General features: G+C 38.4%; 1 protein-coding gene across 1 annotated transcript in view; it reads right to left on the bottom strand.

Moving 5' to 3' along the window:
* Positions 1-13,977, bottom strand: part of NELL2 (neural EGFL like 2) — a 326,039-nt gene that overhangs the window by 231,256 nt on the left and 80,806 nt on the right. Inside the window, exons 4-9 of the mRNA XM_064591364.1 lie at positions 10,295-10,468; positions 10,108-10,204; positions 7,720-7,792; positions 7,467-7,549; positions 6,255-6,383; positions 4,657-4,759 (exon numbers count right to left, since the gene is read on the bottom strand). Of these exons, the coding sequence (XP_064447434.1) occupies positions 4,657-4,759; positions 6,255-6,383; positions 7,467-7,549; positions 7,720-7,792; positions 10,108-10,204; positions 10,295-10,468 (659 nt within the window). The remainder of the gene's footprint in view (positions 1-4,656; positions 4,760-6,254; positions 6,384-7,466; positions 7,550-7,719; positions 7,793-10,107; positions 10,205-10,294; positions 10,469-13,977) is intronic.

Raw genomic sequence — 13,977 nt, 5'->3', positions numbered from 1 at the left:
ACCTTGCATTACATACTAACTGTGTGATCGCAGAAAAGTCATTTAACCTCCCTGGCCTCATTATTCCTCTGTAAAACAGAGATAAAGAAGCCTTCCCTCCCCCAAAGCAAATGACTGTTCTGAAGATCTCTAAGGTCCTGTGTAGCTTTACATCTATGACCCAATGAGACAATCTCACTGCTCTCCACTTTCATGAATTAAAACACAAAGAGTTCTTTTAACAAAAACAATAATAATAGCTCACCTTGTTCCAAGCCACTTGACATGTATTACTCATTTAGCCCTCAGCCTAACCCTATAAAATAGATATAACTATTACAGAAAAGTAAACTGAGACTCTGAGTGTTTTGGTAACTTGACTAAAGTTGCACAGCTAATAAGTAGTAAAGCCAGAATATAAACCCAGAAAGAAAATCTAGCTCTATTAACCACATACTTAACTGCTCAGTATGTAAAGACATTATAATAACTTCATTTTATCTAAGCTGACAGGACTTTTTAAATTAGGTTTAATAAATCTGTTGTCTAATCACCACAGAGCATATTAAAATGTAATCTATATTATATATTGAAACTCTGATCTTGTTCAATCAAAAGAATGATGATTTTAATTTATTCATATAAATCTGGCCTCTTTGAGACAGTACTAATTAAAATAAAGCAGTAGTGTTACTAGACAAGCACCAACCAGTTTTGATGGTCACATTCACATTTCCCATATTTGATGCCTCTCCAGAAAAGAAGGGGAAATCTGCCTTCCTTGTTATTGTTGTTTTAAACAGAGCCTCCTCTGCAAAAGACACTAGAGTATTAGTTCAGATTTGCCTCAGATACCCAATTTTCATGAATCACCTCTTCCGTGAAACAGGGCTCTGTGTTCAAAACTGAATCTTTAGTTTTTTTTTTATTTCAGTGACTTTCAGTAACTTCCTATTTGCTAGAACTTTGATCAATTATTTTCTGACAATTCTTTTTGTTTTCTTAACCTGGGTTGAGATTTTACATATTTTAATTGGTTGGACCTCATCCTATTTCAGAGTTAAAGTCACCCAAAGTATTTATATTTTACATTTTGTAGAGTTATCTTGAATTCGTGTCAGTCAATCTCATTGTTGGCTAGTTGACAGCCTGTGACTAGGATGTGGTGATGGTGGCTGAAAAAGGAGAAGAGAGGGATGGAAGCAAAGCCTGCTTACTTTGCACCACTTTCGCACGGTAAGCTTAGTTACCAGTGGATAAAAGTAAATCACTTAGATTAACTGTAGCGGATGTTTTGTTTTTGTTTTTGTTTTTCAAATTTTATTTATTTATTTATTTATTTATTTATTTATTTATTTATTTATTTATTTATTTATTTATTTAAGAGAGAAAGAAAGCAGAGGGGAGGAGCAGAAGGAGGGGAAAAAGCAGACTCTGTGTTGAGTGCAGAGCCCCAGGCAGGGCTCAACCTCACAACCCGAGATCATGACCTGAGCGGAAATCAAAAGTCGGATGCTTAACTGACTGAGCCACCCAGGTGCTCCTGTAGCAGATGGTTTTAAAGAAGGAGGTAGGCTCAAAAAGCACAGCACTTCCAGATGGAACTTCTCTGTGACTTCCAACTAATTAACTGTGTGTTCTTGGACAAGTCATGCACTTGCTCTTATTAGGAAGACGGAAGCAATGCCTGCCTTATAGAATTGTTGTAAAGCTCACATTGAAGAGCAGAGTTACGCGCCTTCTAACCCTATGACTTCATTGTAGTTGTGATTATTATGACCGTAATTATTTGGTGCTGGCATTTCCTGCCTTTGGATCTTCTTTCTCTGTTTAACTCCACCACAATAGCTCAGGGATAGGAGCAGGAAGAGGCTTAGTTCCCTCCTTCCAACACTTTGCTTCTGTAGATTCAAATAAAGAAAAGTGACAGGCTTGGTTCTCTTTGACTTCTTTCCCAGAACAACAACCTTCTTACTATTCACCAGTATTTATATGTGGATAAAGAGCTGGAGCTGAAGTTACAGAGGGAAAATATAAAGCGGACTGCAGAACAGGGTTGCGCAAACAACTCTGTTGAAGCGAGCCGGAAAGCATTCAATAAAGAACACCAAAAAACCACTGGCCACTTGCACTTCTTTTGTTCATTTCAATCTTGGCAGAGTCAAATTCAGCAGTTAGGTTATATGTTTTCCCTTCCAAGGACTTTAGAAACAAGTGATGAATCTCTTTAAATGGGTCTCAGTAAAACATATATTTTGTTAGTTTTATGTCATTAAAAAGGCCTTTGAGCAACAGAGTTGCAAAGACAGGATGAGCTCAGGGTGTAAGAGGAAGGCTTATGGTTCTCTTTTAAAAAGTAAAAAACATACAGCTCAATTCATACTCCACCGGAATTAAGTTCTCATAAAGTATAACAATGGTAATACTGGGAACACTAACATAAGAAAAAGAGACTGTCTGCTTCACCTCATATGTAATAGTGACACACACACACACACACACACACACCACACATACACACTCACTCTTACGTAACTATTTGCTTCTCTCAGCACATATTAAAGTCTGAATAAGCAAGTCTGTTAATGATTATTAAATTTAGTTTAAATGTTACCTTTTCTTTTATAAAATAAGTTTTTGCAAACTTTTCAGAAGCACATTTCCTGAAATATTTTTACTGACTGGTTTTTAAATTGTGCATGTGAAGACACGTTCCCAAGTAATCTTTAAAAATATTTACCGTAAGACCTAAATTTTCCTTATTTCCCTTAGGAAAAAAAAAAAGTCTGTTGGTGTTTACAGAAAATTTCTTGCTAGCTCTTGTAAAGCGCCGAATTCATCAGAATTAGAAGTACTTCGAATACTAAAAATACAAATATAGGCACAAATCCTCTATATTCCATGGCATTCATTCACTAAATAGAACCAGAAGGACAAAGTCACTTTATCCTTACTACTTTAACCATAGAAAATGAAAGACTCAAATAAATTATTTTGGCATTACTTCAGGGATGTTGTGGTCCCCCTCACTGATTACTTACTTGCAGCTTTCTCTATGATACATGAGACAAACACAGTCGATTTTCAATCATTAACACCAAAGTCTGCCAGAACCACTTTGCATTAATAAATCTCAAAATATTTTACCATTTCATTAAGTCTAAGTGCCTGTTGTTGGGAAGATTTCAAGCATTGTCTGATTTAGTAGGCAGCTGACTGTTGGTAACAGAGACAAATGGTAAAATCAGAATTGAAATTCACTACTTCTGACTAATGCATCTATCATGATGGTCCATTATCTCAATCAGCCTGCTCTAATAAAACTGACATCACTTAATGCAAATCTGTTATATTCAGGGGTAACTGTGTAGAAGTACGTGTGCAAAGAAGGATAAAAGAATTTAAAGCAAAAAGTCTGATTCCTGCTATTGTTGTGTTATGAATATAAAGCCCTAGAAAGGGCCCTGCTTCCTCTTATCTCTGTCTATCTACAAAGAAAACTACAGAACATCACCACGAGCTTTCAGATACTAAGACAAGTTCAAGGAACTCAGATGACTCCTCACTGAGGAAATTAGCTAGTGACACATATAAGAAAAATTGCATTCAGTTCTTCCTGGTTCAGCCAAACCTATCTGACTAGGCTAATATACTTTCGGGAAATGGACTGGCTTCAATGTAAAGTCTAATAAAATTAAATATAAATGAGCTCCTGAGGGAATTAAATCAATGGGCTACAAAGCGACCTCCTGATTCCTGCCTGAGAACTTGTCACTTTGACCAGCAACAGCACATTGCACACTACGTAGGCAAGAGTCGGGCATGGCAGTGGTAAACGGAGCAGGGCGAACAAAAGCCCCAGCACAAGCAACCATTCATTCTCTCCCCGTCTCTTTCCCTCCCCTCCCCCACCTCTCCGTCTTTGCTCCTGCATGTATGATGATACTGCACTCACATAGCCCTGTATCTCCTACAAAATTCATCACAACTCCATTTACATAGCTTCCTATTCCTTTGGACAAAAATAGCTAAATTTTAAATGCTCCTTTTAACAAGAGTTTAAGGACAGTCTTTTAAAGTGTAAGTGACATAAATGCAACGATTTGTTATTGAATGAATGATATAGAACTCATTTCAGGACAGCTATGAATTCAGAGAGCATTTCCTGACATCAGAAGTGAACCACACGGCTACTACGAAGGTCACACAGCTTCCTCACTCAGGAGTGTGAGCCTTTTTTTTTTATGAATGGACACCACGGCCCCATCCACACTGGACAATCCTATGATAACATGCTATCCAAACTCACTTGCATCATGGATTTCCTTGGTCCCCATGGCTGAGTGTGGACCATTCTTAACCTATTTAGGAGGTATTTGTATCAAGTAGTGGAATGAGAGAAATGCCTACCACTAAGTTTCTTACAGATCTTTCCTACTACTGTCACTATACAGAACAGATTCCTCCAAGAAAAGAATTTTCCTGTTAAATACAAGTATAGCATTTTGAAATGGAAAAGAACTGATCAACCAAAGTAAAGAAGGTATTCTTCCCATCTGCATCATTTCTAAAAGCTTTTTAGGGTGCCCAGATCAAACCAATGATGGGTGAATATTTATTAATAACAAAGATTTATTTTTGCCAAAACAAAGTATTCATCATAAAAGTTATGCTCACATTTGCATTCCTTACAGCACTTGCCATCCACGTATGCAAGAGCCGACTTAAGGGGGCAGTCAGGAACCGGGCAGATCAGAGTTTCGCACTGGATAGTTCCATTCTGAGAAGAAAGCAATATTTAAAGAATTCCCAAGTTGCAGTTTGATAGCCTGAAAATATTTTTTAAATCTTAAAATATCTTTAAATCTAAACTCTTCACATAAAATGTCATAAATACCACTATTCTCTGTGGTTATTACACTGTAAAACCCATAGCACGGAGACCCGCAGTAAAACGTATTGGGCCCTAACACAGTTGGTGATTGGCTCCCATCTTCTGTCCAGTGATGATGCTACACACCCTAGAGTTCTCCCCCTTCTGAGGGAGGTGGATGAGAACATGGGTGGAAGGGAGGAGCACACACTGACAGCAGGCTAGGGGTAAGCCTCATGTCTGCCCGGATTATGCACAAAATGAGCACCCACAAGCCAGGGGATTTCTGGAATAGCTGCTGCCATCCTGCAGACCCAGTCTTGGGACCCAGAATCTTCCCATGGATATTTAAGCACCACCACGAGGCAGTGCTGACAACCACCATGAGAAGCACTCAACCGCAAACAGGATGGCAAGAAATTTATTTCCTGAAGGTCATCCAGAACTCCCAGGCAGCTAGCTGCTTCTCTAGTCACCTTACTGACCTCACTATACACCTCTTGCATTTTACTCAATTCGATTTTTGCCTCCCATTTAACACGTTGGGCAGGCTTTACTGTATTGGTAAAGTGCTATAATTTTGGTGGGAAGATTATACGTTCCCGAATAGAAATCATATGATGCATGCACATACATGCACACACATATGACTATTTCGGAGGTAGCTTTAACTTTTTTAATGCATGAAATTCTGTTTTTGAACAAACCTGATAAATTTGGAGAAATTTCTTTTAAAGGCTAATTCACATAGACCTCTGGCTTCTTTCCAATAAATGACTTTTAACTGATGAATTCATGTGAAATTTAAAATTTAAAAACCGAATGAGTCTTGACCTTTTCTTTGAAAATGAACCTATTTTTGAAATAGTAATGCACTAAATATTTCTACTTTATGAGTGCACAATTAGAGAAATCGTATTTCTTTAAATTCTCTCATTCTTATTGTACTGTATTAGCAAACTTTAAAAGATTGCTAAGTTAAACTCCATTATTTGTTAGTATGGCCCAATCTGGTGACAGTATTTCATGCTGCATATAATTTAGTTATATTAAAATGCATTAATAAACCCGTGAGGGGAAAATCTCTTGAAATGTTAAGGATAACGGATAGAATCCTTTGGGAATCACCTTCACTAACCCAATTTAAATTGCTAACTTCATGTGTGCACCAATAAACTCAAACTTTATAGTATTCCTAAGCCATAATCATCTTTATGGGCTAGAAAGTGTCTTTAATAATGCAACACGCAGTTCTTTAAATTTGACCGGGCTGGCCGGCACTTTAGTGCTGTGTCTTGAGGAAATGGGTCTTGAAATTTTCATGATTACATTGTTTTAATAAATTTTTAAAGAATGGGGGCATCTGCGTTCCCTCCATCTGAACTCTCAGCGGAAGCCATACCAGGCACGTGCAGTTCTTACAGCCGTCGGTCCAGGACTCAAATTCTCGGTAGGTGGTTCCCTTCGTGGTGCAGGTCCTCTCACAATAGCACTGATCCAATCTATTCATTCGCTGCTCAGCTCGAGACAGCTGTGGCAAAGGAAGGGGTTCACAGTGTTCACCATTCCAGCAACAGAAAGGCAAAATACTTCAATAGGCGTCGGATGTTTTTCTGCATATGGCAGTAATGATGGCTGCGCCCATCTGTTATTGTCATCAATATATTGAAGCCTATCCTTTAAAAGAAAAGCTTTTCCCCCTCTTCTTTTTGAGGTAAATTTGGTTCTTGCCTTTGAAAAAAAAAGCATGATTTATAAGATATAAATGGGGGCTAAGTAAAAATGGCATCACTCACGCTGCTGAAAAGCATTTTTCATTTTTAAAAATGTTTAATTTCATGAACATGTTTATTCAAGTGAAGAAAATTTTCAGAATTTATGTCGTGTCAGAAACAAATCATAGATATACGAGACAACTTGCAGGTTCTCAGTAACTACTATGCAAGCTGACAACAGTCTGGTGAGATTGCAAAGAAACTTGATACATGCTTAGGACTGTGAATAATCCTACAACAGCAACACAGTGGTAGAAAGCATCCGTGGGACCATTCCCTTGACATAATTCCAGTGTCCATATTCTTTACAATGCTCCCTCATCTCCATCCTTATAAAGAAAAGCTAAATAAGGGCGCCTGGGTGGCTTAGTCGTTAAGCGTCTGCCTTCGGCTCAGGTCATGATCCCAGGGTCCTGGGATCGAGTCCCAGATCAGGCTCGCTGGTCGGCGGGAAGCCTGCTTCTCCCTCTCCCACTCCCCCTGCTTGTGTTCCTGCTCTCGCTATCTCTCTCTCTCTGTCAAATAAATAAATAAAATCTTAAAAAAAAAAAAAAAGCTTAATAAAAACTAAAATAAACAAATCCTACTGTAATAAGCAGTGTGAAAATCAGGTAATCTGCCTCATTTCTGATTTACTGATCATTTGTTACACAGATGGCTAGGGTTTGAAAATTTATAAGCCCTTTCCTTGAGCAGAGATTTAAATTCAATCCCAGCAAACAGTATAGTATAAGAAAAGTCTCAAAGGTGAACATTTGTGGTTATAAAAAAAAAAACAAACTATGAAGAACCTCAAGGATTTCTGAGCTCCCCGCACTCAATTTCTAAGTAGCTTTTACCTTGGCTGATGTTTTGGCCAAAATGTCCTGCAGCTCCATGATTTTCTGCACGAGTCCATGGAAGTCATTGCAAGTTGGACAGGCTGGAATTACAAACACTACATTGGTCAAGTTGTATGTATAAGGAGGTCAATCTAGTTAAGTCCATGCTGACAACTAATATATCGGACCTCCGATTTCAAACTGACATTCTGGAGAAAATTAAGCAAGAAGCACACTTTTCATCACACAGTGCAAGAACTAATGGACTTACTGCGATTAAGATCTGGGCACTGAGCAATAAATCCTTGGGGCATGACAAGTAATTGCACATCTTGCATTATACCCTGTGTGCAAAAAATTTTTAAAAAGATGTATTACTTTCATCTACCCAAATTATGTTCAACAGTCAAGTTCATGAAGGAAAACATTACAAGATAGACGCACCAAGATCCCTAAACAACATTTTTTGAATACATCCCTTCTACTTCAGACCAAAGGGAAAGAAATACATCAGGCAAAATAGATGATTACCCATGTACTCTCCTATTGATAATATTTTTAAAGCCTTAAGATTAAATGTCAAGATACAATTAAGAGGGAATAGTCATGTTGTTTTGAGAAGTTATTTTTACTTAGCCACTGGAGAAAAGCTTGAAAATGACCTTTAAAAATCAACCTGAAAATCACTTCTGGTTTCAGCAACAGTGAAACTGATACCAATTTTAAATTAACTGCAGCCATCAAAAAGAAACAGATAGAAAAACTGAGTCATAAATGCAATACTCATTTGAGCATTTCTCATTTTTCAGTCGGACCTTTTAGAACTAATTCGTCAATTTATAAAGGACAATAGATTCATTAACCAGCTGCCACAAGACTTAGCGACAAGTCTTTAGGAGTACAGAAAGTTTAGCGTGAAATTTTTAAACATTCCAGCAGCAAATAACCCCTTTTACACAGAGGGCCACATCACATGTCTATAGGTAAAATTTACATGTATCCTTAGTCACTAAGGCTTCATTAGCTTCCATCTTCCTGGGCTCTTAAACCAAAGGCCAACGGTTAACTCATCAGACACACTCCAGCTGTCCCTTTCATCTACCACCCCTCTCTCTTCCTTCATCAACTTTATATACTTTTTAATTAATATTTCACTTTATTCCTCTGAAAAATGCAAACAGAATGTCTAATGACAGGGTGACAGGACCAGCATATTATCAAGACAATTTTGAATGTACCTACAAAATATACCAGTCAAATATTGGCCTGTATCTCCTACATGTTTAATCTAATTAATAGCATAGTATAAGAAAAGTGTCAATGTGAATGATAAATATTGTAGCATACCGTGTGGAATTGCTGGATCTGTTGTTTGCTTGGGGTTTGGATTAAAAAGGCAACTTCTATACAAACTTCTATCACTTGGAAGCAGCGACATGAAAACAAGGCTACCATGTACAGTTAAACACTGCACAACTCCCCTGGACACCACTCACAGTCTACAGTAAAAATTATGACCCTGATAGTACACATAATTGATGCGTGAGAAGGATTCTAAGGCCACATCCAAGCTCCATGGGAAAGACTGCCATGGTTAAAAAGAGGAGAGACTTGACATCTACAAATGTGCCATCCCTCATGTGGTATAAAAGCACTCATTGTTTAGGATTTGTGAACATGGAATCAATTCCTCATGACTGGCTTTGGGCAAGTCACTTAACCCCTCAGAGTAGGTTTATGCACAGGTAAAAGAGAAAAAAAAGAGCCTGCATCAAGGCCAGTACTACCAAGATTCAGGAATAACACATAGAAAGCACCTGGTTTCCAGGTAACAAACAGTTTAAGTAAGTTTAAAAAACACCTTCCCAGGTTACAGAGCTTACTTAGAACACAACTTCAAAATCACTGGTACCTACTCTACCCAGAAATCCATGAGTCAGACTCAGCACCTATTATTCTTCAGTTAACAACCATTTGCTGAACCACTTCTATATTATAGGCACTGTCTTAGTCCCTGGGGGAAAATGATTACACTACGGGCTTGCAGTCAAGCAATTTTCTGGACTTTATTTCTTCATCCTTAAGATACAGAAATTTAAATGAGATGTCTTTTAGATCATCTACAATGATGAAATTCTATGAAGTGTCTCAAAGTAGGCACTAAAAAAAAAAGAGAGACAAATTATGACTGCTTTCTAGTTTTGACAGATTGTGCATATATATGTATTCCCCTTTCACATTCTGTAGTACAAAAAGACCATGAATAGTGAATATTGAAAAGTTTTCAATCCTCTGTTATTAACATCCATGTAAAAGTATCATCAAAGGTGACGCTTCAGTGGCGGATAGTTTATTTGTAAATTAACATCTTAGGTATTTATTATTTTGAATGCCTAATCTCAACAATGATATGTTAGTTTCCCGATTGCTACTTTGTGATTATCTCTGTAATGTCTAAAGATCAAATTTATTCAGGAAAAAAGAGAAAATACTGTATGTCAGCTAAATAAAACACTGTGTAAAAAAAAAAAACAGACGAAATAGAAAAAATATATAAATCATTTTGTTTCACACCACAAAAAGCAAAACATAATTTTCCAAACTCATTAGAAAGCATTTATATTTCTATGCTATCATCAGCCCTTAGCCAAAAAAATACCTTAAAATATCCATGTGCATTATTTCTCTGTCCCAGCCAAAATGTTGTGCCCAGAGGCAAGTCTGTGGAGGGCTTTTCCACCACTCTCTCGTATATTCTGCAAAAAGGAAATATCAGAGTAAGCAGTGTGAGTTGACAGTCATTTCGTAGAATCTTCCACTTCATAAACTGAGAACATTTCACTTACTTATTGCAGTCAACATGTAAAATCAGATGGGAGGCACTGATGGCTAAGGAGAGCTTGTGCCAATTGTCATCAGCCAAAATGTATGGAAAGACTTCCGTGTGCGGGTGGTGACTGCCTGACCGATAATGCAGTCTGACTTCATTCCGATGGCCACTGCTCTCCAGCTCCAGGTACCTGTGCAGAGAAGAGCCCCATGGGGACCAGGGAAAATAAAGTTCCAAAATTACTGACATGACCTCCAGCCCCAGAAAGATAGAGTCTAATGTTTTTCCTATTCCTCCCACTGAGTACAACTAAACATTATATTGTAAACAGACATAGGAAGAGTCTAAAAGATGGAGTAAAGAAAGAAAATCAGACCCAAGGTACTGGCTTCCTAGGTTTTCTTTTGGCCTCATATATCCCAGACTTGGCTGAGGAAGCCAGCAACCTGGAACACTAGTGAGTGTAGACCAAAAAAGAAAAAAAAAAAAAAAAAAAAAAAAAAAAATATATATATATATATATATATATATATATCTCCCAACGAAAGCTTGCTCTCTTTAGCCAAGGGCCAGGAAAGGGGAAGCCTGATAAAACAAAAACTTTTAGAGAATAACCACTCTATTCCAACCAAACATCACAGAAAAAAAACTGGCCCCATCCCCAAATAGACTAGTAAAGCTCGTGGGGAGCCTAGATTTCTACCTTCTTGAGGACCCAACACCTCCACTAGGGTGGTGATGGAAAAGGCCAAGTCAAGAATGTTCATCTATTTTTTAAAGATTTTATTTATTTGACAGAGAGACACAGCGAGAGAGGGAACACAAGCAGGGGGAGTGGGAGAGGGAGAAGCAGGCCTCCCACTGAGCAGGGAGCTTGATCCCAGAACCCTGGGATCATGACCTGAGCCGAAGGCAGACGCTTAAGGACTGAGCCACCCAGGGGCCCCACAAGTATTCATTTAATTCAACAAGTAAATTCTATAATAATAGAGAGGTGTTTGCATTAAAAAAAAAAAATAACATCAGCAAACACGCTGCCCTGTTGCTATAAACCTGTCAGTTCTTAACACACTGAGGCAAGAACCCTATTGCTGCTGTCAGGTAGCCTCCTAGATACTATTAGAAATGTCACCTGCACTGGATTCCTAAACTTGAGGCACTAGAAGTAGCCTGAATAACAATGGGGCTGACACCATGCCCTACAAACAAGAACAACTTCAGAAGTTAAACATTTTACCAAAATCTACATTTTCATTAGCATCATTCACTCAATTAAAAAAAATGAATTTTAGATTCACAATACACAAAAAACAGGTAGTGAAGAGAAAAACAAATAATGACGTGAAACACTTAGAAGTGTGCTTAGCACATGGATAGGATTCAATAAGTATTAGCTCTCATTAAAAGAAGGGAAAACAGGTTGAAAGAAGTTAATCCAAATCTTCAAAACCAGTAACTATTAAGATATATAAAACCATAGGAAGATGTGAAGTTGCATGAACATATGATTATTGCATAATTGTAAGTTACAAAGTATCTTAATGAACACTGGGTCTATTTTAATGAATCATTTTTCTAATAACAGCCATATTCATTTCCAGAAGCCCACTGTTTCCCACTGGGTGGTGTCTCAGTGGGAGGCAGGACTGGCTCGCCCCCTCTCTGCCCCCCGCCAAGGCTCAGCAGAACAGAGTGGTTAAACACCCCAGCCCTAAAGCCTGAGGACTCACATCCCAGTACCCCTCCCAAGAGTGGCCAGCTACTTCACCTCTCTGCACCTCATCTGGTCACTCAACTATAAAACAGGGATATGAACTGTACTTGCTTCAATGGACATCTGTAAGGACGTGAATGAGTTAATTTAAGAAAGCCTCAGAATATTACTCAGTACACACAAAAAATTCAATAAAGATACTACATGTTAGTTATCTTTTTCAATTCAAAAAGCAAAATCGTCAAATCCTCCCTCTTCTTTCCCATGGTATAGCCAGGAATGGGCTGACGACACACTCCAGCAATCAGACACTCTTCCCTGAGACTCCTTTTTTTCTTTTTTTTAAGATTTTATTTATTTATTCATGAGAGACAGAGAGAGAGAGGCAGAGGGAGCAGCAGGCTTCCTACGGAGCAGGGAGCCGATGCAGGGACTCGATCCCAGGACTCCAGGATCAAGACCTGAGCCGAAGGCAGACAATTAACCCACTGAGCCACCCAGGTGCTCACTTTCCTGAGATTCTTGATGGAGCACAGCCAAGGAGGGGAGTGAAGAGGCACCCACAATGTGCCAGGGCAGCAGCATCCTGGTCAGCTATGTTCAGGTCACTCTGCATCTTCCTTCCTGTTTGCTGGCCCATCAGGGTGCCTTTGGTTATTACCTGTTCCAAATTCTGATGCCCCAGGCTCCCATCAGTTCTGTAAGCTGCCCTCCCACCCATTGCCTCCAAAGTCACCTTACAGCTAGAACCTTAACTGATATATTACAATTGTGACCATGGAAAAAACATAGAATAAAACATATCAACATTTTTAAAGCTATTATTGAGTGATATAACTATGAGTGATTTTTAACTTTCTTTTTACTCTTCTTTATTTTCCCTTTTATGCTCAATAAGCATTTGTTACCTTAAATTGAAAACCACATTTTAAATCCCAAGAAGGTAATTTGTCACACCTGAACATATCATGTCTCCTTGATCTGTTATTCATAATTGTGAGAAGTCATTAAAATCAGAAATAAAGTTCACCTTTTATAATAATTTATGCCCGTGTTATTCAAATATCCTTTGCATTGGCAGAAATATAAACTAATTTAAGATCAGGCTTCAGAGAAATAGGCGACAGTTGCAGGACATCATTCATTTTAACAACCTCCTTCATAACTCAAGATCAAGGGATGAAAATAAGGTCACGTCTCATCTGACAAAAAAGGTTGCACACACACATGAAATGAGACTTTTTCTGCTGCCTTAAATTAAACCTAAAGAGAACGATCAGATCACCTCAGTACAGTTCTTCCTCAACTTGCAACGGGGTTATGTCCTGATAAACCCATCACAAGTTGAAAATGGCATTTAATACACCTAACCTACCGAGCATCGTAGCTTAGCCTAGCCTCCCTTAAGCATGCTCAGAACACTTCTATCAGCCTACAGTTGGGCAAAATCATCTAGCATCCCAGCAAAGCCCATTTTGTAATAAAGTGTTGAATATCTCAGGCAATTTATTGAATACTGTACTGAAAGTAAAAAAAAAATACAGAACAGTTGTATGGGTATAGACTAATTATAAGTGTATCAGTTGTTTACCCTCGTGACTGCACGAGGGAGCTGTGGGCTCACTGTCGCTGCCCAGCATCATGAGAGAGCATCATACCACACGTCACTAGCCCGAAGGAAACCAAAATCAAAAATTCAAAGTATAGTGTCTACTGAATGTACATCACTTTCTCACCACTGTAAAATTAAAAAATGGTAAGGTCAACCATGCTAAGTATAGGACCGTCTGTATATTAAGCTAGAAGCCAGTTGTTAGTCACCTGAAGAAAAGCTACATGTACTTCTGGCACCAAATATATTAGAGAAGCTCATGGAAGGCACAATTGCTATGCAATTCTGGAACTGAAAACCCAGTTCGGCTTCTCATTACCACAGCTGCCCCCACTTCCCGCTGCCTCAGTGTCCTCATCTGTAAAATGAGGAG

Source organism: Mirounga angustirostris, unplaced genomic scaffold (genome assembly GCF_029215605.1).
Source record: "Mirounga angustirostris isolate CCGP_5_RB_7025 unplaced genomic scaffold, mMirAng1.0.hap1 SCAF_5, whole genome shotgun sequence".
Lineage (NCBI taxonomy): Eukaryota > Metazoa > Chordata > Mammalia > Carnivora > Phocidae > Mirounga > Mirounga angustirostris.
Note: the sequence above shows the minus strand (reverse complement) of the source record. Positions and strands in the feature narration are given on the sequence as shown.